The following is a 24,948-nucleotide window of genomic DNA, read 5'->3' on the forward strand; positions in this document are numbered from 1 at the left end:
GACAGAGCCTTGGGTGCCATGGTTTAGTGTGAGGTGTCCCTGCCCATGGCAGGGGGGTTGGAACTGGATGATCTTAAGGTCCTTTCCAACCCTAACTATTCTAGGATTCTAAAGAGTTTGCATAACGCAGTGGCCAACCCTATCTATAGCTGGGAAGATGCACGCAGGATTGTCCTTATTTCCACCTACCAACTCCAGATCTACTCACCAGCTCTTTGAGCTTCCAAGAGAAAAGCATTGCCATAATCCCAAAAAAACATGCCCTTATCAGCTAGTCTGTTAATAGCAGCCACTTGTCTCTTCAGACTGAAATAAAGAAGAAGACATTTATTCTTGAGATTGTTAATGTATCAAAAAAGAATATTTATTTCACCTGCAAACTTCTAAATCAGGGGTAGCTCTTATACATTAAAACTACTTCTAAAATGGTGGGTAAGGGATGCCTGCCAGACTGAGTGATAGCTGTGTATGAACACAGTTGGGCTGTATCAGTACTGTAGCTCTACCCCAGATTTCTATTGAAATATCAAAGAACAGAAACTCCTTGTTAAGACAAAGATGTGCTCACTTGTAGAGCAGCTGAACCTAAAAGTTAAAACCAGGGATTACCAAAGGATTTACCTCTCTTGTACCAGGGTCCGGAACTTCCCTGGGTTGGTGGACAGGAGCTGCTTTGCTTCCTCAAAGCCAAGCTGTACTGGATAGTACCCCCCATTGAATGGGTTATGACATGAAGTCTGGTCGGATCCCAGATCAACCAGCAGCTCTCCTGTTGTGTCCAACTCATGCACCAGCCTCTCCCTGGGGAAGAGAGTGTTCAAACTGTTCACATTCTAGCTCCTCATTCAGGTGAACTTCTTCCATCCCAAGAGGTTGTTTATAAAGGTATGCCCTTGGCAGGTTAAGTCTTTGTTTTAGCAGTCAGGAGCTGGGAAATGATGGTGCACATCAGGAATGCTGGCAGATGAGCCAGATACCAGTATGACAAACCAGTCTCAACCCTTGGTATACGGTATGAGAGCAAGATTTACCATTGGACAAGGAATTTCCACCCATCATCTGATTTTTTTTAGTCACTCAATACCTCAGCATTTCTATTCTTCACTGAAGTTAAAGCCATTTTCTTGTTATCCAGCCAGCAAAATGTTAGAAGGAAAGGGATAAATTCTTTCTTCATCCAAGGAAATATCTTAGGGATTTCTTCCCTTAAGAAATTCATTGTTCCATAAGGAAAGGAGCATGGGAAGCAACTGGGAATTGAAACACAAGTGTGAAGACCAAGACCCCTCTTTTGGCAATATAGTTCTTCATGAGCATCTAGAGTAATGAACTCAGCACCAAGCTTAATGCCTCTTCCAAATTTGGGAATTAATTCCAGGTTGACTAACAAGCCAGAGCATTAATATATCTATTAGCCATATATACTACTTACCATAGATCTACCACGTTCCCATGGTAACCCAAACTAAGGGCAGTTTTATTCTTTCTTGCATCTCTAGAATAGATTTAAAAGATTGATTGAAGAAAATGACTTCATATAATTCCATCTTGCAATGTACAAATCACAGTCAAACCTAGCAAAGAAGTCTGTACGTAGTTTTCAACACCCATCTAAGCAAGAGATCTTTCTACCCTTATGTAATTGTTAATCACTGATTTCAGAAAGCTGAAGTGATGCTTCAAGTGTAGCATGATTTGTAATTGCTCTATGCATATTCATGAAACTGATGTTATTTAACATAAATAAGTTATATGAAGCTGAACTAAGACACATTAAACATATATAAGTGACATGAAACCAAATGACACATTTAACATATAAAAATGATATGAAGCATCAGTAGTAGCTTGCAGTAAGCATCAGTAGTCACTAATGATTGCTGCTATCTGGAAGGAAGGATTCACATTCACAAACAGACCTGGTGTCCCTCATCCCCTTTATATACACACTAAAATAGCACAATGCAGAAGGATGTCAAGTGAGGATTAGGAAACAGAGATGAACTCACTGACTTAAGGGACAAGTCATACCTAAGGCGAGCGATGCAGTGGTCCAGGTTGTTAGAGATTTCCATCAGCCATCCCTGCTTGTGACGCTTCAAAAGCGCAGCTTCATCAACCTAACGGAAACAGCAGAGATCTTAAAGCTCCTGCTTGCACCATTCAGACACTTTTACCTTTAGTTTTTCAACCAGTCTGCAACAAAGAGCAGCAAATGGGTAAACGGAATTGCCCTGCCTTGGCCTTAAGAATACGGAGTCATTGGTCAAACACTTATTTTTTACCTCAGGGTTTTCCTTTTTTACTCCTTATGTTTTACTCCAGGCTTGAAGCGAGAAAAAACCCCAACAAACTTCAATACATCACTTCCTAAAGTATTCCACAAACCAAAAATTATCATTAAAATTGTATAAGAAGTAGCATTTTCCCACTGATTTTAATTCTTCTTATTCTGTCTTTTCATTATTATACTGGAAAAAAACCAAACAAAAACCAAACAATCAAATAAACCAAAAGCCAAAATGTTTCCAATTTATTTTTCAAATCTGGCTATTTTCTATGAAAGTAAAATTTCTGTTTAAATGAGGAAATATTTCCTTTGATCAGCTCAGAGACAGACGTTTCTGCCTGACTGCTTGGCATGAAGCGATGCTTTGCTGAATAAAATCGACCCTCACTTTTGTTCTTTGACTGCTGGTTGAAAATCTCCACCAAATATGGGAAAGAGGAAAGTGTTTTCTTGGCCCAGCTGGCTAATGCCTCTGAAAACATGGAATGGATCGAAACAAAACTATATCTTTAATTCCCTTGAACTTGGAAGCTCCAAACAAGCTCAGTCCCAAACCTGTGCTCTCTTCTGAGCTCAACTTCTGTGTGTCAGTGTGTATATGCATAAGAGACAGCTGGATAAAAATATAAATGGATAGACAAGCTGGGGAGGCTTTGGCACAGATTCCATATTAATGGTTCAGTGTACAAGCTTGCACATCATTAATACATATATCATGAGCTCTCAGCGGCATAAACCAAGTAGAAAAATGAATTGAAGCCAATTTCCTATGGTAGCAATGGATTTAAACACCCCAGAAGTCTGTGTGCATAAGGCATATAACCTGAGTATCTTCTAGTATTTCACTAAAGCATTTTTACTTCTCTATAATCCACCCCCGTCGTTTTCATTCTATTATTTCTCATTAACAAAGTATTTAGATGTAAATTAATTAAGTTCTGTATTCAGGAGGCGCCTGAACACCAGGAAACCTTTTCTTTCCTAATTATTCTTAGCATGAGAAACCTTCCAGCATTTCCCGCATCAGCAATAAAGACTCCTTCCAAAAGCCCAATTATGATAATATCAGTGTCACTGCCAATGGAATTACTCACTGAAGTCAGGTGCTGTGGGGGACAGCTCCTTTGGGAGTTATTTAAATCAGCACAAGAGGAAAGATATTAAATGGTCTGTATGAATTACAGGAATGGGGTTCATTTAAATCTCAGTATAACAGAGCAGATCTATTTAAATCTGTTAGCACATCCTACATGCTTTACTCCAGTCCTGACAGCCTAAGCCTTTCACAGACTCGAGAAAACTAGCTTGCATTAAACCACACTTGCAAAACCTGCTCATTTTTGATCAGTCTTTAAACCTCAGCATGTTTAAAGACTGCACAAAGATGATGAGCTGATGCCACCTCCAGTGTGAGACTAAAGAGCTCCGTGCAGCTCAGAGAAGATGGCTAGCCCTCTACACAATTATTTTATAAATAACAATCTGCTTCATGTCAAACAGGAGAGGTAAAAGACTTGCCCCATTAATCCCTTCTGTCTGAGCTTCGGAAGCCCTGGCTGACAAAAATGACATCTCTTGCACAATTCAGCAATGCCATTTGCATAAATAGTTCCTTAAATAAATAATATGTACATGTATGTAGCTATCCAGATGTGCTCCTGAGGCTCATTTCCGACAAGGATCATCTCACAGGAGATAAAAACCAGGCAATATTCAGGCTCCTGAACAAAATCATCTGCAGCCACAGAGATGAAAAGGACAAAGGGCTGCTGAGAATAGCATTCACTGGAATCTTCCCTTTGTATTCCAGCATTTGAAAGCTCATGATGACAGAGTGGAAATCTGAATAAAGATAGTTTATTCAATAATCATTTGCCCAATGATAAATTCATTGGATTTAATCTGCAGAGAGCACCTGATGAGATCTCAAATACCCACCAAGCTCCTGTGCTAACAACACTTACACCATCATTGCAAAACAGATGAAACCTAATCTCAGTCTACCTTCTGGCAGGTTAAAGCCGTTCCCCTTGTCCCTACAGGCCTTTGTCCAAAGCCCCTCTCCAGGTTTCTTATAGCCTGTTACAGATTGTTGCAGTGTTTCTGTAGTCCATCCCTCCATCTGATATGTGAGAACAGAGCCCTGTGATCAGCAGAATAGCTGAAAAATGCCGGTTATTAGAACCTAATGTTACTTTTTAATACAAAAATGTATTTCACTCAAAGCTTATAGGCTCATGTTCTGCATTATATATGATACTTAAAGATATCTGTGGATCCAGTGGATCCTATCATACACTATTCCAATTGCTTGGACACTAGCAGTCTGAATTACAGATCGTGACTAGATTCCCTTTATTTATATGAGGAAATAACTCATTTAATATATTTGGAACAGAGAAACATTACATTAGGACAAAAGACTCTAGAAAGAACATATATTGTAGGTGAGCTTTAGGGAACATGGTACTTGCAGAACTTCCCATCACCACTTCCCTTTAGCAGCTCTTACCTTCACTGTCTACAAACTGTGATTCTCGTAAGTGCTTGTAATTAAACCTCACCATCTTCATACTGAAGCCAGCCTTAAAATTCTCAGTTTTACAAAATCCCATTGCCTTCAAAGAATCGCAACACCAAGAACTTCATTGTCCCAAACTTGATGAGTGAATCATACCAACACTTTTAACAGGTACTCCCCATTGCACCTGATAATGGTGCAGGAGGCATTAAAGGTTAATTGCAATGTAACTAACACCTTTTAACAGAGACTTCTTTGGCATAAGAGAATGTAGTTCCCATGGGAACTGCCTGTGGAAATGCCTGACATGAAATGAAGGTAGCTCAAGCACTGAGAATGACAACCTCATCCTGCATTATTTGTGAAGCAACCACAAGAAGTTACAGTCCATATCCCTGCAGTCTGATCCAGTAAGTGAACAAATACAGAGCGAAAAATGCTCTGCAAAGGAGAGACAGATCTATGAAAAGAGTAAATTTCATCGAGTTTGGCTGTCAGGGTTACTTCAGGAATGTGATAGGTCAGGAGTATGAGGGTTCTGATTCAGCACATGTAGAGAAGACAGAATGAAGGAAGCATCACTCTCACCTCTGCAATGATCCCCACACACCCAGCAATGACGGCAGCCTTTGCTTGTGCCCCACTCATCCCTCCGAGACCCGAAGTAACAAACACTTTTCCAGACAGGTCTTCTGCCTTCAAGTAGCGACGGCCGGCGTTGAGCACTGTGAGCTGCACACAACACAACACAGCCATTACCAGGAGCTATTTTCCTGCAGTCCCTGAAATGTAAGGATCTTCTGTCCCTTTTGGAAATACAGTTTGAAAACCAGGGGTCATTTGGACTATTAATCTTTTTGGAAGGGAGCATGTTAAAGTGATGGCATGGTCTATCCTGATTATGTTTATTTCCCTCACGATGAAATAGAATAGGATAACCAGTGATTCCCAATATGCTGCTCCTGGGGTATAGAGACATATTTAGGACCACTGCAGAAAACAGCTAAGGAAAATAGCTAAGAAAATAAGCTAAGAAATGTTTTTCCTCTAACATGTTTGGTCAATTCATACATCACTTGCTGTCGCTAGATATGAGCACAGATTGAGACCTTGATTCCTTCACGTCTGTGTGCTGGATAACATGCCATGGACTGAGTGATAGGACACTCAGTTTTCAAGGAACAGGCAATGAGAGTTTCTTTGGCAGACAGAACATTGCCTTACAGCAATCCAATCCAACCCACGCCAGTCACCAGCCACTGCTGGAGGCACCCTCCTCCAAAAAGGATTCACAAATAGACCTTTCCCCAGCTTCTTACCACAGTGCCATGGACTATTCCCTGAGGCCCAATGTAGCAGTAGCTCCCTGCAGTCATCTGACCATACCTGGCAATAGTAATGAACACAGTCACACCACACGTATTAAGGCTGGAATGAATTCTGTACATGCCTACATATCTTTCCATTGTAACAAAAAAAAACCCACACCATCTCTGCCTTGATTTGTTGTTAAATAACTGCCAGCATCAAATTGCAATGTAATTGAGTTTCTTGATTAGCATTAATGTGGTTTTGGAGGAGCATTTAACTCCTTAAATTGAGTTCAAACACTCCTGGATCAAAAAACTGTGTGTAAACTTGACTTGGCATTTAGCATAGTGGCTAGAAGACAAGGATACTCCTTTTCACCTTGTTGGCATCTTTATGCCACTGGTTTTCAGTGGCATTCAGCGAGTCACATAGCCACTTTTGAGGTCGTTAGCCCAAAACAATTGCCTACATTACTATGAAATTCCCAGGAAAGTGGCAATGAATATTCTCTATTCGCATCCTTTGTTTTCTTCCAGCTTCCTTATCTGTACACATGCAGCTCTCTAGTGATTTTAATTTATTCTCCCTATGGTACACAACAGAATAATAATCATGTGCTCATCAGCTAGATCAGCAGTAAAAAAGGGGGTAATAATAATTATATGCATATATATATATATAAGACCTAACTTTCTACTTCAAAGCTTTCTCTCAGTGTGAAGGAATGCTTCAGAACTTGTCTCTTCTGTAGACTGCAAGACAACCACTGCAAAGTGGAACTAGCCAGTGCTACAAGAAGGGTATGATGAAGGCTTCAGGCTGTAATTCAGCCAAGTCTCACACATAAAGCTAAGGCTAATTTCCAGCAGACCTCAATTACAGCCTTATATACATGGCTGAAGATAACTCGAACTCCTATGTAATTTCACTTAAGAGAGCATTAATGCTTTGCAGCATCAGGGCTTTATGCCCTGTTGAAATCCATCTGCATTAGAAATTTTAAGCAGCCACTGCTTGATGCCTGAATTATATTTTAGTTAAGGATTTGATCTATTTGAATAGTGAGATATCTTCTTACATTGTTACCCCCAAAGCAAACAACTTCTCATATTCATCTCTGGAGGAATAGTTGGGAATAACCTAAGAAAACAGTCAAAAGAAAACCCACATTAGCAAATTAGAGATTTAAGCAGGTATTTTTAACAGCTTACATTTCTTTGGCTATGGTCACGCACATAGAAAGACACTGAAAACAGGAGAAGTAATTCAGGTGGGTTATTCTATGTATTCTACTACTAGAAAACAAGATGTCTGGTCTTTCTGGCACTGTGACTGTCATGCAAATTCAAGCAAAGCCCTTCTGTAGCCACAAAACTAGCCTGCAGGGAGATAGATATTGAATAGCCCAGAAGACTGGCAAAGAACATCATGTTCACTTGTCCAGCTTGGCTTTCAAGCAAAGCAGTCCAGATACCTGAGCACCTGATTAAGAATCATCTGTTTGCCTACTGAAGGCTTTTAAATCTTCCAAACTGAGCCTAGCTGAAGTGTTTTGGTCAAGAACATGTATAGCTTGGGCTCAGTCAGAACAGGAGTTGTCTAATAAGGAGAGAATTGTTCCCTCCATCACTGCAGATCAGCACACATGAGGTGAGAACAACTACTGGAATAAATGCTGCAGAATTTGGACCCCAGATTCTCCTGTGTGTAAGCTCAGGTAGCATAAACAACATTTTAATTCCAACACTTAAACTCAACAGAAGAGGAGGACAAAGAGAAAACAAGATGCTAATACCTACCATGCCATTAGTAATGATTAATCGAGGAGCATAGCGATGGCTGGGAAAGAGTCCCAAAGGATGCCCGCTGTACATCACTAGTGTTTGCTCTTCAGTCATCTCTGACAAATAGTGCATTACCAACCAGAACTGGAAGGGAAGGCAAGGAAAGTGAGGGAATCTGCATCTTACATTCATGTTTCTTTGTGAAGCTGCTAAACTTTGAGTATGAAGACAGCTATAGAGATAATGAGGTGCATTCACATATGGAATAACAGCCAGAGCTCTCAACACATTCTTGCTTTTTAATGAACTGCATTAAGAGATATCACTCAGCAGGAAACATAAATCACCAGCAAGCAGAAGTCTGAATGAGCTCCAGAATCATTTCTCCTGTACAAACCCCAGAAATCCTTCATTTTTAAAGCTATTCTAATTTTATCCTGAGGTTAACCATTTGGATCTGGCACTTTACTGGCTATCTTTCCAAAGCCAAGCTGCAACGTTTTCCTTATAGGTGATTAAAATACCCATGCATATTGTTAAGCCTAACCTGAAATGGGTAATTCAGCAGCTTCTAGTGCTTCTCGTGTTTTCAACAAATAGATATTACAATGTGTACTAAAACAAGAAATCATTTTTTCTTCTAAAGAAAAACAAATCAGCTTTCATGATGGAGAGCAAAGAAAGTCCTTGGGGCACTCATGACTGTACAAATAAATGCATCTCAACTCTGCATAATTCAATAGTTACTCTTGATGTATGCCAAAAAGTAGGGTTTGATCATCTAAGCTGCCTATAGAATTAATTCACATCCATTGTGGTCTATCACAGAGCCCATTATATTCCACAGGACTTTTAGGATGGGACAGGTTGGCCTGAGAGGAGCTTTCCCATGTAATATTGGAATGGCAGCTTGAAACCAGAGTTTTATGAGGGGACACAAAGTTTTGAGTTAATGAAGGAACTGCTGATGAAAGAGACAGCAGTATCAGTGATAAACAAACAGAACCACTTGTCATGGGCACTTAACCTCTGTGGTTGTGCCTTTGCTCCAATTTAAATCAGTACAGATTTGAAGCCAGTCCCTTCTAACCCCAAAGAGCAAGTTCAGGTGAACAGGAAGGAGTTACCAGATTTACTCTCTTGCTTTATAGATGGTTTTGTTTCGTGAAATACATTGAATACTCAAAGTCTGGTCCTATGGCAGGACAGGTAACCAGCTGAACTGCCCATTCTGTGGCAGGCTGGGAACACACTGTAATACAACTAGAAGCTGTAAGAGCAATCATTTCGCATTGAAAGGCGCAACAAGTAAGGAGGAAGCAAAAGCCTTTCCTAGCTTAAAGAACAGTTCTTGTTGCAGGCTTGTAAAGTTAACTCTGGGCTTGGTTCATTCCTTCAGAATTATTCAGAAGGGAGGCCTGGAGGATATAAACAGGCGATAGAAACCAATCTCAACCTTTTCATTAGGAATTTTGCAATGATTTGCAAAAAAAAGGATGTTTTCAAGCCACAAACAGAACAAAATGTTCTGTCATAACTGAATCATTCATGTGATTGCTACTCTAAGTAAGCAAAAACAAAAAGGTTTTGTTTGTTCTGCTGCAAAACAACTGCAGGTCATGGCTCTGGCTTGGATGAGAGCAAGGGAAAAGAGTATTTCAGACTTGGGCAGTGTTGCTACTTCACCTTGTAGCCCAGCATCTGCATAGGGGATGTCAGTCCAATAAAGGCTGCTATATAAACTGCTGGCACTGCTCAGGCGAGAAATGCTGTAAAACTCAAGTAGTTAACAGGCATCAGTTAACTGGCATTTACTAATCAATACACAGGACGAAGAAATGATGTGTATTGCCATGGTACCATTCTTTTAACAACTCAGAACAGTTTTGCCTCAAAAACTGCCCAAGACTTCCATTTAACTCCCATTTATCAGGTCAGGAAACTGAAGCATGACTCAGGGTTGCATTTTCCTAAATCAAAGCCTTTTAATTCCATTACTTGCTGTGAGAAGTATCCCAAAAGCACCAGAAATAAGCAAAAGATACATTTTTTTATTACACAGAATTCATTTTGACTCCAAATTTATCTGTGTTAAATACACAGGCACATACAAATACATCAGAGAAAGAGCTGGTCTTTACATCATTGTACACAGCTTGGTCTGTTTATGGTAGTATGGTTAGTATTTCTGTTGGGCTGTCTGTGCTCTCCTTACTAAATAAAGCTCTCCCTGTCTATGCAGTTCATAAGGGAGCATTCCTCTATCCAGACAGGATGTTTTGGAGTGTTTTGAGACAACGACTGCCAAGAATTATCACGAACTGCCTAAGCAGAATGTGCATGGGGGAGGGTGAAACTGGCTTCATGAAATGAGCTGCACAAGCAGCAACGTCCTACCTGGGCCCAGTTGCTGAAGACCTGCCCGTTCCCTCCGTAAGTGACAAGCTCCTGAGGAAACTGGAAAAGACAATTTATAAGGCAAGCACTTTTCTGGAGCATTTTGCTGTGTCTCCAAGCTGGTTTTCTAATCTCAGTAATAAATCTTTTCTAGGGCTTATTGTAGCAACTCTAAATTCCTGAAATCAGAAAATATTATTATTAAAGTGATTATCTAAGGAAAAGAAAGAAAATTCCTTTTCAAAATGAGGCGTTTGTTATTGTTACGGTGGTATTTTGGCTGCGGAATGCTACAATGTGGTTCCTTGGTTGCCGTTTCCATATCAGACATCCCAGTAAGCTCCTTTAGAGGGACAGAGTGAGCTTATAGATTGGTTGCCACTGGCATTTACAGCTGGAAGAGTCTATGAGCAGCAGGGCAGAGGGGCGTAGTTGCATGCCTCTGTGCATTACATTGGGTAGCGCTTGGAAGGATGTCCTCTGGTCCTGTAATCCTCCAGTCAATCTGTGCTTGAGGGATGAGCTTTCAAAGCAGAGAGCATCAGCACCGATTTTTCAATGTAATTTGGAGTAGCAGCAATGTACTAAGAGCTGAGCTCTACTTGCTACAGGTAGCAACGAAGCTCCCATCTATAGTGGAAGCTGGAGTGAGCCTTACTGGTGGTGTAGGATGCCCAAGAGGTCTGTGTTAGGACCAGGACCCCCTGTGTAGGATTCAGAACTGCACACAGCAGGAAACCAAAGAACTTAATACAAAAGATTCCAAAGCCCAGGAATCAACACACAACCACAAGTATAGAAGCAGCTTTAGCCCTTTGCAGACTCACAGAAATGGATGTTCTAGCACATCACCCATTAGGTACCACACTTTACGTGCCCAGTTAACACGCAGCAGCCAGCTCTCCATGTACAGGGGCTGGCATGGACCTTGGGGCACAGAACTAACAAAACACCCAGGAACAACTAAAATCCTATTCAGTCCATGGAAGAAGAATCATCTGCACAAGGATTAATGGCATCCTATATGCCTAAATTGTTCAGGTTTTATATGAGAGCACATAACAGTCACTTGCAGATCTGCTGCCCTATGAATCCAGTTTATTTTCACTGTACCTTACCTGAGCCACTGAGGGATCCAGATTATTCATGATCATCAACATAATGGCAGCAGCTGATTTGGTCTTGCAAGGGTATTCTCCTATGGGGTACGCTCTGAAACAGGAGGCAAAAATTAAGGCGAGACACTGATTCATGAGGGCGACCACAACCACAGACCCCACAGTGAGTCAGGTTAAACAAGCAAAGAAAATACCTGCATTCAGCTTATTTACTGAATCAGTTAATCACAACTGGCACATATGGTGGCCAAGAGCTCTCATTGCTTTAAAATGCATTATTCTGGGGAGGCTGGAACTGGCCTCTCTAACGCAGTTACCAGGCCAAGCAGCTACATCCTGCCACACCAAGGAAAACAGCATCAGTGGAAGCTGCCTTCAGGCTCAGCAGCTCTTGTTATTTAAGATCCTATCTAAGACACCCAGCTTGAATTTCAGTCCCAAAGCAGCTCTCAAAACCTGAAACAGTTTGGAGAAAAACAGGCCTTTTTATTGAATAAGATGTACTTCATGCAGACAGTTGAGAGGGTGAGATAGAGGAAACCCTCACAAAGGTATCCTGAGTCAGGTTTCCTAGCACTAGCGTGGTTCAACGCCAACTGCCGCAATCATCTCACTGCTATCTTCTCCTCCACCATCTGCCATAACAAACTGCTCTAAAACCTCTATCCTAGATTTATACTGTCACCCTTAAGGGCAGGGACAATTCCTGAAGAGTTTTGCTCTTTCCTTTCTGTAAGCAGCAGAACCATTAGAGATGCTGGAATTCCTAAAGGCAGACAGGATCATTTAACATGGTTTCTAAATGATCTCCCTTTTATTGGGCCATCAATCTTCAGCAGCTGGATACTTGGTTTGTACAGGGAAGACAGCTATGCTAGAAAGGTTCTGAAATATATATTCTACACATTTAGTAAACAGGCTCCCCCCATGATCGGATGCACTTTATCCTTGCTTTGTACATCAGGATACTAAACCAAATGCCTTGTAGTCTTTGCCAAATCAGCAGGGAATGCATTGGAGTTTTTCCATAGTACTTTATTAGCATTTGCTGCTTTTCTTAGCTTGATGTGATAAAACAACAGGATTTCTATGGAATGATACCAATGCATCAAGAGAAGGAATTTCCACATAATGTTGCTCAGAGCATAAGATGCCCAAAGTTTAGACATCAGTTGAGTGTGCTGGTATGGGAACATGGCTGTTAAATGGAACAGAAACAAGTTGGACTCTGCTCCCTGGGACACAACAAAAACTACTAGGCTACAGAGAACAAAACGCTTTGTCTTAATCTGAGACTGTAAGAATCTAATAGAGTGATCAGTGAAATGAAGCTATTAAATAGTCACTGATGCCAGTGATGGAAACCAGCTGGTGGACTGCCTCATGAAGCCTACTTGGAAGGTGCCCTGGTCAAGACTAGGGTCCTCTGAGGTCCAGCTCTGCAATATCTTTCAAACAGTCTTCCAGTTGTCTTCCCCTTAGCTGAATTCTACAGCAGCCGACCCCAGGCTAGTATGGGCAGCACAGAAATACGGATGTCTGTGGAAATCAGAGTGCTTTCTGGTCCCTTGCTTTATTCAGATTCCTGTGTAGACATTAACCAGGCGCCTGCTGGATGCAAAAAGGAATCCATCAGTCTGAAAAACACAGCTAGCCCCTGGCAGCCCTCTCTGAAACTGTTCTGCTTCACAAACATTAGCCCCATCAGCCCCAGAATGAAGTGATGCTCCAAGATCAACAGGCACAGCACATTACAAACCAGGGTCAGATACAGGTTCCAATGATGGAAAGATGTACTGTCTTCCTATTAAGCCCAGAAAACCTTCTTTGTCAGACTGGGAAACAACCAGCCACTCACAGCAGGCCCGACCCCATTCACTCATCTGGTCTTACCTCTTGGTTCAGCTGAGACTTGACTTGCAGCACCTCAAGTTTTCTGTCCAGGTTGCAATCAGAGGTCTCTGCATAATGACTGGCCTTTAGAAACTAAGACCTGCCATGGGGCAGAGCATCTGGGATCTCTGTGTATGATAAAGCCAGCATTATCAAGCACACAACCTTGCACAAACCTTTCCATTGAGTGGTGCTGAGCTTTCTAGCAGTGACTGTCCTAATCCTGGCCCAGCCTATCCAGAAAGGTGCACACTGTCTACCTACTAGTGCCATGGGATTCATGAGGATGAAAGTGGGAGGATGAAGGATAAGTGTTACACAGCTTTACAGAAGAGCACCCCAAAACATGCAGTATCCCTTACTGGAAATGAAACCACTGTATCTAATGATACACAGAGCATCCAATTTATTCAGATGAAGCACTTCACTGGTATGTTATGACATGAGTTCTACAAGAGGTAAGTTAGGACACAGCAATGCCACTATCTAAAGGGCAGTTCCACAGGTGAAAGGTGGTTATCAGTCAAATACAGTGCGAGTTATCCAGTCCTTACCTCATCTCGATCTCTGGGAAGAACCTGTACATATAGATGTGGCCATACAGCCGGAGCTCCTCAGCAAATTCCAGGGCCAGCTTCTTTTGTATTTCAGGTGGGAAATAACGCAAGGCATTGCGCAAAGCCAGCTGCCAAAAACACCCAGAGACAAAAAACGAGGGAAAAGAGAAATGGAGGTAAGAAGGTGGCCCTGAACCTTAGCCAGACTCAACTGGAAGCTTGCCTAAGCTATCACAAGGATGAGATGATTTTAAAGGCCAAGCTTACACCAGAGGAGCTCTATTCCTGCTTTCCTATTGAAGTTTTTCTACCTGCATCTTCCCTTGTAGATTCAACTCCTGAACACATGTAACCCTCCCCAACCCAAATCTGCATGGAGAGATCTTGATCTGCTCAATAGTGCTCAATCCCAGTGTCAGACATGGATGTCTTCCCTCTCACAGTGCTAGGGGGCACTGAACTACCAAGGAAAGCATTCAGAATTCCTTAGACTGGGACCCTGAACTCCTACAGACACTGAAGACCTTCAAAAGAGGGAACTCAGCCCTGAGTTATGTGACATACTCCCAGATGAAGATGTTCTTGGGCTAAGTCTTATTAAAGATTCACTACATAAACCCCCACCCTCTGCAATACATTATGTTACTGATGCTACATGTATCACTTCCAAATTAGCTTACATGATTAATAGGCACTGAATTAAATTCTGCAGATGATGCTACGTGGCTTACGCTCTGTTGTCTTCAAAGACATTACCCATGGTTTGCAAAGTACAGTATGTCCTTTTGGATGAAAGAAGCCATAAATAAATCACTATCTTTAGTAACAGTCATGTATCTGTATTCCATGTCCCATTTGATTAAAACCATAATGAGAATAAAGATCTTGTAATCTTTGAAAAGCCAATTTCATGCAAAGATGCTAAAAGACTTCATAAGTTCCCTGACAAGTGGTGATACTATCCAAATGACTTTTAGTTGAGATCTACAAGTCATATGGAATTCCACATCTTTATTAGGCTGATTTAATAGCTGTAGAAAGGGTAGAGAGGGATCACGCTTGCTTTCAAATCCAATAACAGTCTATAAAACCATCAGGAAAACATAGTTTTGGAGAGGGCTGTTATAGCAAGGATACCCCATGTTTGTGATATATTTTGGTGGCATTTCAAAGAGTTATGGAACAAGTGTTTTCTGGATGAAGTGAAGGGGTTGGCTGTAGCACAGGTATCTAAACAAAGGCATCAAGAACCATTCAGTCCAGGTATCATCAACATTTATCTTGGTAAGAAGTCCTGAAAAGCTCTCTAAAGCCCTCAGCTCAGTAATACAACTCCTAATTCAACATGACTATGGGCTGGTTCATACAGTTAGAGCTCTCCAGCTCCTTCATTTGAGCATGCTGGTCTCACACACCTTAGGAGAAACTGAAAGAACAATATTTAAGTCTCAAAATGCCTCATACTAAAAGAGGGTTTTGTTGGCACACTTGCTGCTGAACAGGTCTGGGTCAGACCCTTTCACATCAGTGAAGCTATACTGATGTGCACCAGCTGAGACCTGACCTGTAAAACCCCTCCAAATTACATTTGCCCTTCCATGCAGGGAATGACAAGGGGGAAAACCCTATTTACCAGCTGATCAAATACAAACACCATTTCAACCACCACCTTACTCTTCTCCAGTTAGATAAGCAGTCACTTTTCAAGGGCATGTTATTAATGAACACAAAAATCCCAGCTATATCCACATCATGACAAAATACATGGGGATTTTCAAAGTCAATCTCAGAGGCAAACAACCACAGTGAGTTCTCAATCTAAGGAGTTCCTAAAGCACGAATAAAACCACCCACACCCCTTACAACAACACAGCCAAGAGGGAAAACATTGCTGAATTTGGCATTTTGGTTGCATATGAGAGCTATCAGGATAAGTGTTTTGCTTCCAGCCCAGCAAGGATCACGCAGGCTTTGATCGATACATTATTTGTAGTTATAATGAAACTAATGGGAAAATATTCTTCTTTCCTCTAAAAATACAAGCAAGTAAAATCTGTTTGGGTTTCCAAATGAATTTTCTCAGCCTGAGCCTCTATGCTATTAGTGCTACGCACCAGCAGAAGCTTGAATTTTGATGATGCAAACATTAATGAAACATGAACTTGGATGTGACATGAAGGGTGCGAAGGGCACCTTGGTTGGGCAGACAATAGGGATCCTGTAAAAGAGGACCAGGACTGCAGCTTGTTTAGCTGAACTGAACAAAGGTGACATTTGATTGCTGTCTCACTGCAGGATAAGTGTCAAAGCAGGAAGGAGCATCAGGAAAATGCTGAAGAGGAATAAATAGCTGTGAATTACCTATAAATGTAGTCCTGAAATTAGACTAATTTAAATATAAGAGGCTCTGAAACAACCTCTCAATAGGAGAGCTGGGCACTGAAAATTGCTTAGATAGAGCCTGGCTGCTTTATGAAAGGGCAATTGCCATGTGCATCAGGAAGAATCTTGCACATTCATTATGGAGTCAAACTGAATAACCTAAGAAAGGCACTCAAGGAGCAAATTCAAATAGGCTGATCACTGCTTTTGTGGACAGGCAATACAAGGTCATCATTTCTTACATTTCATTACAGCTCCATATAAAACAGTATTCTAACCTATCCAGTGCAGTGCAAGCATTACATGCAAAGTCTTCTTCTTAGATGTGCCAGCTGGATCTACTCTTTGACTCATGCTTAAGCTCTAGTCACTATTAGGGTGTCTTTTTGTGTACTCACTGGCATTGACAGAGTAAAACATGATCCTGCTGCTATTCAATCAAGATTCAGACCTGTCAATGTCAACAGAACCCATGAAATCCTGCTCCAATCAATCAGCTGTAAATATCTTTGTTGGGTGAGTCTCTTGAGGAATCAAGCATACCAGCCTCCTCCCTAATTGGTGTTTGCTGAGGAGCCAGGGCCTCTTCAGAAGGAATACCATTCATTTCCATTTTATAACAGCATCATCAGGACTTCCAACTGAAGAATCCCAAGAGACTCAAACACTGAGATTTGCAGGCTCAAAGGGAAAAGGTAAGCATGAGGAGACGAAGCAAATAGCTGAACTCTACAACAGCCTCATTCTTAGTTCTGCCCCTCTTACCCCGGGGAGGTTGCTTGTCTCCCACCCATCATCTTCTGCCTGATGATATCCAGGCCCAGAGTATTTGGTGGCACTATTCTGTAAACAGCAACTGTAAAAGCAAGATTGTTGTTTCATGTATTATTCTTCCTGATAGGTCCCAGTTTAGGTCAGCTCAGGAAGTAAACATAGCGATGTCTGACTGACCATTACTATAAATACTTTGTGGGCTGTGAAAAAGCTTCCCGAGTTCTTTATCATCCAGATGTTCCAAAACAGGAGCCAACAAATTGGCCTTCCCAATCCACATAGAAACTTAAAAGCAGCCTTATTTCGGGATGTGTAAAGCAACCATTAAGGTCAAGTGTCCGGCTGCTTTTCCAGAACATTGAAGCACTTCAGGTGCTATGTGACTTCATAGGCTCTGGTTGCAACTCTTCGCACTAGGATGTCATGAAGCAAAGTCCAGTTGTTCCTGAAGGAAAAAGGGAGCAAGCAGAATAACAGAGCCAGCAGCACAGGCACCTCACCAGCCAGGGTCCAGCCTCACAGTACCTGCAGAGATGAGCTGGGCAACCCAGGGATGGCAGCCACCAAGAGTCCAAGTCATCAGGCAAGATCATGGTGATGTGCAGGTAGGCAGCCAAGGTAGAAGTGGAAGTCAGGATTAGGTCTGGTGATAGTCACCACAGAGAGACAGTGCTCAAAGCCTGGCAGGACAGCTCACAGGTAGAGACCAGATCAATGTGGTCCATGGCTGGGCACAGAGATACTCCAGTGACAGAACTACAGACAGACACATTTCCACCACAAGTAGGAGTGAGAGCCCAGGCCTGAGCTTAAATAGAGCCCTTAAACCTGTTCACAGAGGGCATGGGTGGAGATTTCAGGTGAGGCTCATCAAGGCCATCAAGGCCCATTACTGACCTTAGGGCCCTGTGACAGATACACAGGTGACGATGATGATGCTGGGGCAGCAGGAAGACTGCAGCATAATGTAGCTCTAAGATACATAAGGGAATCACTGTGTGGATGAAGGTGTGCCACTGTTTTCTGATGCTGAGCAACACTAAGAAGGGCACATTCAATCGAATATCATTGATTACTGAGGATGCAGCATCCTTGTTCTGCAAAGGACACTCCATGCATACGATTTTAAGGGCAGTTTCTTTGTAGTGTATTTACAGTAAGATACAGATGCTGAGAAACAGAAGAGCTGTGGAGGGAAAGAGGGAGGATGCAGCTGTTCCAGTCTATAGACAAAGAAGAGAACTCGGGAAACACAGAAAGAGAATCAGTTCTGAGAAATGGTTTGATTTATCCAAAAAGATTGAAGTTGGTATGATAGGAAGAATTATATACTTCTTCAGCAAGCCCCAAAGCACACAGAGCTTTATAAATCTCCCAGGGTTTCTATTATAACTACAAAAGGAGGTCCAAGAAAATAAAGCACTGGCAGTCCTAAGGGTTGTTATTGTAAAACTGGATTGAAGGCATGTGAAGAGAGGGACAAATCCTGAGGAAGTCAGTAGATTCATTATCATTAACTTCATTTCTGTCAGAGTTCTGAGTACTTCAGTCAGAAAACAGTGTCACACATACAGATAAGCCTCACAATATGCTCAGCATTACACGCTGTCAACAAAATCTGGAAGCCTGTCTCAAGACTTAAAAACCAGCTCACAGTCAGACAACCTTTCTGTCTACATGCTTTCCAAGCGCAGAGCAGCTCTTAAAAAGAGAGATTTGACCTTTCAGATATCAAATAAATACCAGCTGAGCCTCTGACTCTGTCAAGAGTTTAAGGTGGAGGATTCAGAGTAAAACAAAGCAGAAAGGAAGCTTTTAAATCTCTAACAGCTAGCACAACTTCTTATCACATGTGGTAGGTAATAGGGAGAGATGAGGGTAGGATGTTAGATAGTAGACTGGGGCCAGAAAATCAGCCTATTGCTGTCCTGCAACACTTAAAGGAGGCAGGAAACTATTCCAGTTTCTGTAGAAGGATTGAGGACTTTTGTCATTACCTTTCTCTCCCCAGGTAAAGAGTAAGGCTTGGCATCCTTTGGAGAGATAGCATCCCCTGTCCTGCAACACTGACTCCTCCATGCTACAGCAGGGTAAAAATGATTTAGCAAAGGCAAGGAATAAAATGGAGATGTTTGGCAATGTTCTGACATGCCGTGGAGCTCACTCCCCACTGCTTTATCTTCAGAGCCATCACCACAGACTTCTTCTGCACACTTGGTAGCCACAGTTCCATGTGTGTGAGCTGTCTCAGGCACAGACAGGATGCTTCAGCCATGAATGCTCCTGATACTGACGTAAATCCTCTTTAGATATCAACCAGCTGATCCTCTTTCCACCCTTTTCCTAGGCTCTCCTCAGCTTGTGGAAGTGGACTTTGAAGGAATTTGGCAGCTGATGCCAGTGGGGAACTCCCACGAAGGCAAAGGAGTTGTGTGCAGCTTGTTAGGGGGAAGGAACTTCTGTTGCTCTGACCAGAATGTCACACTCCAAGTGATGCTACATGTGATGAAGCACAGACTTTCAAACTAAGGATCCCACCTTATCCTCTCTCCCACAAATTCCTATGGATCTCCACCCATTGACCATTATGTTCGGCTGCTGATTATGTTCTAAATCTCTAGCCTGGAATAATGCAATGATTACTTTAGTGTGTGCGTAGGCTATTCAAACAAAAAGAGGCTGGAAAAAAATTACACAACTAAGGACAAATAATTAACTCAGCTCCCTACAAACTTCCCTAAATCCCAGGATTCTCGGGCTACTGGATAAAATAAAGTACCTTTGGATCTTTTATTCAGATAGCTTTCACTCCCATACATATGAAGTGGTTTTGCAACAGCACTCATAATTTCATCTTCTAGAACAATGCTGGATTGACATTGTTGAAATCTAGTGCCTCTTGTTTAGCCATTTAAAGGCATGGAAGCTGTTGTGCAGCAAATCTCCCTCATACCATAGAATCATGGAAACATAGAATGGTTTGGGTTGGAAGGGACCTTAAAGCTCATCCAGTTCCAACCCCCTGCCATGGGCAAGGACACCTTCCACTAGAGCAAGTTGCTCCAAGCCCCGTTCAACCTGGTTATCTCTTGGGGAGGAAGAAAGCAAGCAAGCAGAAGAGCTTCCAGTACTTCATCCCATTACCCACTGGAATTATAATACCAAAGAAACATATTTCCCATGAAGCCCAGGCTCAGAATAGCATTTGAGGCAATCAGATCCGCTGCTCTGAGCTGCATTTATCTGAAGTGAGGCCCAGTGAAAGCCCATGTTACCTTTTTCTCCTGAGAAGTGAGATTAGGGGTTCTCACAGGCGCATGGGGTATTCCTTTCCTCCGACCTCTGTTTTCAGGCAAAGGGTATAGAGGAAGGCCACGACAGATTTCCTTCAGGCTGCTCATGGCTGCTGAGGAAATACAAGGAGGAAAGGCAAGGCAAACGGAAGAGGTACAAGGAATAGGAAGGTGCAGGCAAGCAGGATGTTAAGGGATGCAGATCCCTCCACTCCAGGTGATCAGAAGAGGACAGCCTGTCCTTTGGCTTCTGCAAACAGCTCTTGAAGCACAGGGGCAGGTGGCAGAGGTGACCCTCCTCTCCCCTCCGCTCCATGCCATTGGCTCTTCCCTCCTCCCCCAAAATGAATGATTCACAGTTTTGCTGCTGAGTCCCTGGGTGCTTTGTCACTAAGCCACTAGAGCAAACTCAGCCACCTTCCAAATCGTCTCATTGCCCCAGTGTCCTAGTGAGAGTCCTTGTCTGGAGCAGGAACCTTGCCTGAGACCTCAAGGATCGGGCATTTACACTTCCATGCTTTAGGAACTAACTAAATATTGATCACATCACTGTTCATGCACACTGTTCAGCTGAGATGGGCATCCCATGTTTGACACCTGTAGGTATGGGCTGTTCCTCAGATGTCACCAGCTCATCTTCTAAATAACAGCAGTTATCATTGACAGCCCTTAGGTGTTAGCTCCTCTTAGCTTCTAGGCACAAATGGACTTTATTAAACTGGAAATGCACCCATTGGAACTAGTGGTTTTCTCAATGCAGGCAATAATTGGGAGGACAAATTCAGGTTCTCAGGTCTAAGTTACTTTTATATCCTACAGTCAACAACAACTAGAAAGCCATAGGGTACTGCCACTGAGACATCACAACTAACTGAATATCCTTCACTTTGATTTCCCACTTACAGTGCAACGTGAATTCTGCTGTTCATCTTGAGCTGTTTAATAACACAGGAGCTTCTTGAACTTTACTACATCCATGGAACTACAGCTCTTGGCCAGGCGACTCTCTCAAGTGCCACAGTTTAAGCCTGGTGAAATTGACTGGGAGAGACACTTCACTAGGAATGAGCCTAAAACCTGGGAATAAAACCCCACTGCATTTCCCCACAAAGGCAGCGATCAACAAGCGGTGACAACAAAGCTCAGTTATTAAATGACAGCATCTCATTAATGTCACAGCGCCTTCAGCTCTGGGACATGCTGCACATCCCCAGCTCCCACTGAAGATGCTGGGGTTGAAAGAACTAGGAGCATCCCAGGGGAGCTGAGTGTGCAGCAGACGCAAACCTCTGAAGGATGCTACCTGTCATTCATGGCAGGAGAGTTTTGGTTGGTGTTTATACACTGATTTAGCTGCTTTCAAACAAAAGGCAAAGACAAAAAGGAGAGGGAGAAGAATTCTTCATATTTAAAGAATTTCTGGTGGGCTTTCGCATTAAAAACATACAAAAGGAAGGTAAAGTCAGAAAATCTGCCCCAAAACTGAGCTAAATAACCCTGCCTTATGTGAACATTTCCACCCCAAAGGGAAATAAATCTGTCGTTATTCTTTATGACCCACGTCCTCCCAACCCCTCCAAGATCTGATCCTGCACACACATGAGCACAAGAATAACCTTGTTTGCCTCTCCACTCCCATCAGACCTGCTTCCTTCTGTGACACCCAGAATTGAATGGTGTGAAAAGTGAAGATAGAGAGAATGAAGCTGGAGGGGGGTGTAGGAGCTCACTGAAATAAATGATTTCTGGGGCTGAGCACTTTCACCCCGTTTGCTGCATGCTGGAGCCTCCCGAGTACATCCAACTCCAGGGACATGCCCGGTGTTTGGTGTGCCAGTGATGATGCTCCAGCAGACACCCCGGCTTCTCTGGAAAGCCCCAGGTCCCCTCACTGCCAGATTTGTCCCAGCTCAGGTCTGTGATGATGGAAAGAAACCCTGCTCGTGTGCTCCTTTGTGCACCTATGAACCCTAAAGACATCCCCCCTGCTCTCCCCATGCCCCGGGGCTGCCTTTTGGTACCTGGAGGGGGATGCTCCGGGCAGTGCCCGGCGCAGGGCGGGTGTCGTGCTCCGGGCGGGCGGGCAGAGGGTGCTGCAGGGACAGCGGGCACCGGCCGGGCGGGCAGCGCGGTGCCCCCGCCCTGCACACACAGGCACAGGCAGAGGGACAGACACCGGCTCCTGGAGGGGAAGATGCGTCTGGAACACGACGCCTGCATCTGAGCACGGCAAGGACCAGAGCAGCCGACGAGGAGGTGCGGAACCGACCCATCCTCCTCCTCCTCCCGATACCCCCCCCCCGCCCCCCCCCAAGCACATATAAAGAGCAGGAAGAAGATCACATGTTAGAATAATCCCCTCTGCAGCCAGACAGGACCAGAGAGGAGAGCTGCCCAGTTAGGACTGAGAGATGCGCTAAAAGCTGAAGGGAGGCACGGCCAAAACTTGAAGATAACCAGGCACCGTCGGGAGGAAGGACCCCCAGCCCAAGCGCTGCTGGAGCAGGAGGGAGGAAGGATTCCCCAGCGTCCCCCCTCTTCCCTTTCTCCCCTCTCTCCTGGCGCTGGGCATCGCATCTCCTCCCCTGCCCTTGTGCCCTCCGCAGCCCCCAAGGCTGGGGAGAGCCGCACTCCGGCGGCAGCGGCAGCCGGGACCTCCCGGGCACTGGCCCCGGCCCCGGCGGGCTGCCCTTGGCTGTGTTTTCGACTCCCTGGCGCTCGTTGTGTGAAGCAAATCCCTTGGAGGTGGGGGAGAAGTGGCTTCCGTGACAGCGGAGGCAGGAGGGAAGTGATACAAGATAAACCAAACCAAAACACAAGACAAGAGAGAGAAGAGCCAAGAAAGCACTTGCTTCTCATCATCCCTCAGGGAGAAAAGCCAACTCCGCTCTTCTATGACCCTCCGCTGCAGGGAGCAAAGGGAGAGAAGGTCCGGGGATACCCTGCTAAGGACGCGCTGCCCGGACCCCAGCGCCACCATCAGCCGCTGGGGACGGTCGCCAAGGGGAGCCGAGGCAGAGCCAGAGCCAGAACCAAAACCAAGCTCCTCCGAAAGCAAGGAGCAGAAATGAAAGTTTCCAAATAGCATCCATCCACCCGCCAAGGACCGGACGGAACGGAGCTCACTGAGGCGCTCAGGGATGTGAACGTCCCCAGCCCGCTGCATGGAGAGGGGTGAAGACACCCAGAATCCTTATTTATTGGAAGCAATGAATGGGTGACACCCAGAAGGCATCTGAGTCCTGAGGACCCCCCCCCCCCCCACACACACACACAACAAACAGCTCTGGACCCAAACAAGACCAAGAAGAATGAGGCAGCAGCCTTGACCCTTGCACTGAGGGGAAGGTGAGCAGAGAGAAAGCAAGCAAGCACAGAAAAGCCATGCAAGCACCAAACCTGTAGGTTATTGCAGCTCTCTTTTGCTTCACTGAGGACAGCTATTCTGCTGACAGCCATGCAGCATCAAGGCATCATGCTGATTGTGTTCTTGGAATATGTTCTATCTGGCCATGGGGAAGCAGGTAAGTGAAATACATCAATATTGCCATTCTGAAACAATTTATCCTAAGTTGAGTGAAGGGAAGGGGAATAGAAATCAGAGCCGTTGGCTAAAAGAAATGATGTTAACATCTTTAGGTTGGATTTTTACAAGGAATCTGGGTTGGTCATATATATATATATATATATATATATATATATATATATATGTATGTATGCTTCTTACCCCTTGCAATACACAGCTTTATAGCTCAGTCTCTTCCCAAAGGCTTAGGATGTGCAGTTTCATACATCCTTACAAGAAAAAATGTTATTTTTGTGAATGAAAGTAACAGAAAAAGAGAGAGAGGGAGATGGATTGAGATGTGCTGGGTACATGTTTTGAGGATGAAACATTGCCTTCCTAGGCAGGACAAGGGTGAACCAACAACATCCTTGGACAGCAGCACTAGAGGAATCAGAATTATTCTCTGTTAACTCCGTTGTGCATCATTAAAAGTCAGAGACACTGTTTAGGAATTACTGTTTATCCAAGCCAGCCCATTCATTCAGTGTATTCCCTGATTTCATAGTTAACATGCAGTGGACAAGATTAAATTAGCATTAGATTAAAAACGGATTAGGACAGAGTCCATTCCCCACACTACCTGTGCTGTTTAAGGGATGGATTTAAGGTATTTTCATACATTTATAATCCTGTCACATTATCCCATGACTCAGTTGGGAAAAAGCCTGTCTATCACAACATGCCAGGGAATGAGTGGAGGGAGGACATGTACCTTAGTCCTTTCAGTGTCTCATCTTGGGCATTCCCTGTTTTCCCAGTCTGGGACTCTCCCTGTAGGATACATCTGTTGACACACAGCACAGGAAGGTTGGGGAGCTGGCAGTGAAGCTGCTGATGCTGTTGCAGAAGGCAGCCTCTTACAAACCAGCCTAAATCTGCTCTGCAGCCAATTCAAAGGTGAAAATGAATCTGCAAGGAGATGCAGCCTGCAGCTGACTGCTTGGGAAGTGAATTCGAGGGGAGGGTGGGAGTTCTGCATGGAGCTAAACATGCTCTGAGTGTAACAGTGTGGGACATAGGGAATAACAGCAACATAATTGGATACTGAAGGTGATGATGT

The 24,948-nt window shown here is 43.5% G+C and overlaps 2 protein-coding genes across 2 annotated transcripts in view; one reads left to right on the forward strand and one right to left on the reverse strand.

The window, feature by feature from the left end:
• Positions 1-20,585, reverse strand: part of UROC1 (urocanate hydratase 1) — a 35,789-nt gene extending 15,204 nt beyond the window's left edge. The window contains exons 1-12 of the mRNA XM_062637020.1: positions 20,303-20,585; positions 13,869-13,999; positions 11,422-11,515; positions 10,304-10,363; positions 7,922-8,050; positions 7,201-7,262; positions 6,131-6,197; positions 5,400-5,543; positions 2,032-2,120; positions 1,433-1,495; positions 622-801; positions 209-306 (exon numbers count right to left, since the gene is read on the reverse strand). Of these exons, the coding sequence (XP_062493004.1) occupies positions 209-306; positions 622-801; positions 1,433-1,495; positions 2,032-2,120; positions 5,400-5,543; positions 6,131-6,197; positions 7,201-7,262; positions 7,922-8,050; positions 10,304-10,363; positions 11,422-11,515; positions 13,869-13,999; positions 20,303-20,428 (1,243 nt within the window). The 5' untranslated portion in view covers positions 20,429-20,585. The remainder of the gene's footprint in view (positions 1-208; positions 307-621; positions 802-1,432; positions 1,496-2,031; positions 2,121-5,399; positions 5,544-6,130; positions 6,198-7,200; positions 7,263-7,921; positions 8,051-10,303; positions 10,364-11,421; positions 11,516-13,868; positions 14,000-20,302) is intronic.
• Positions 20,586-22,318: 1,733 nt separating this feature from the next.
• The window catches only part of LOC134173291 (netrin-4-like), a 45,048-nt gene continuing 42,418 nt past the window's right edge, over positions 22,319-24,948 (forward strand). Inside the window, exon 1 of the mRNA XM_062637134.1 lies at positions 22,319-23,844. Within this exon, the coding sequence (XP_062493118.1) occupies positions 23,778-23,844 (67 nt within the window). The 5' untranslated portion in view covers positions 22,319-23,777. The remainder of the gene's footprint in view (positions 23,845-24,948) is intronic.

This window comes from Pezoporus occidentalis, unplaced genomic scaffold (genome assembly GCF_034315485.1).
Source record: "Pezoporus occidentalis ecotype Australia unplaced genomic scaffold, CSIRO_AGI_Poc_V1 ctg114, whole genome shotgun sequence".
In the NCBI taxonomy this organism is placed as follows: domain Eukaryota; kingdom Metazoa; phylum Chordata; class Aves; order Psittaciformes; family Psittacidae; genus Pezoporus; species Pezoporus occidentalis.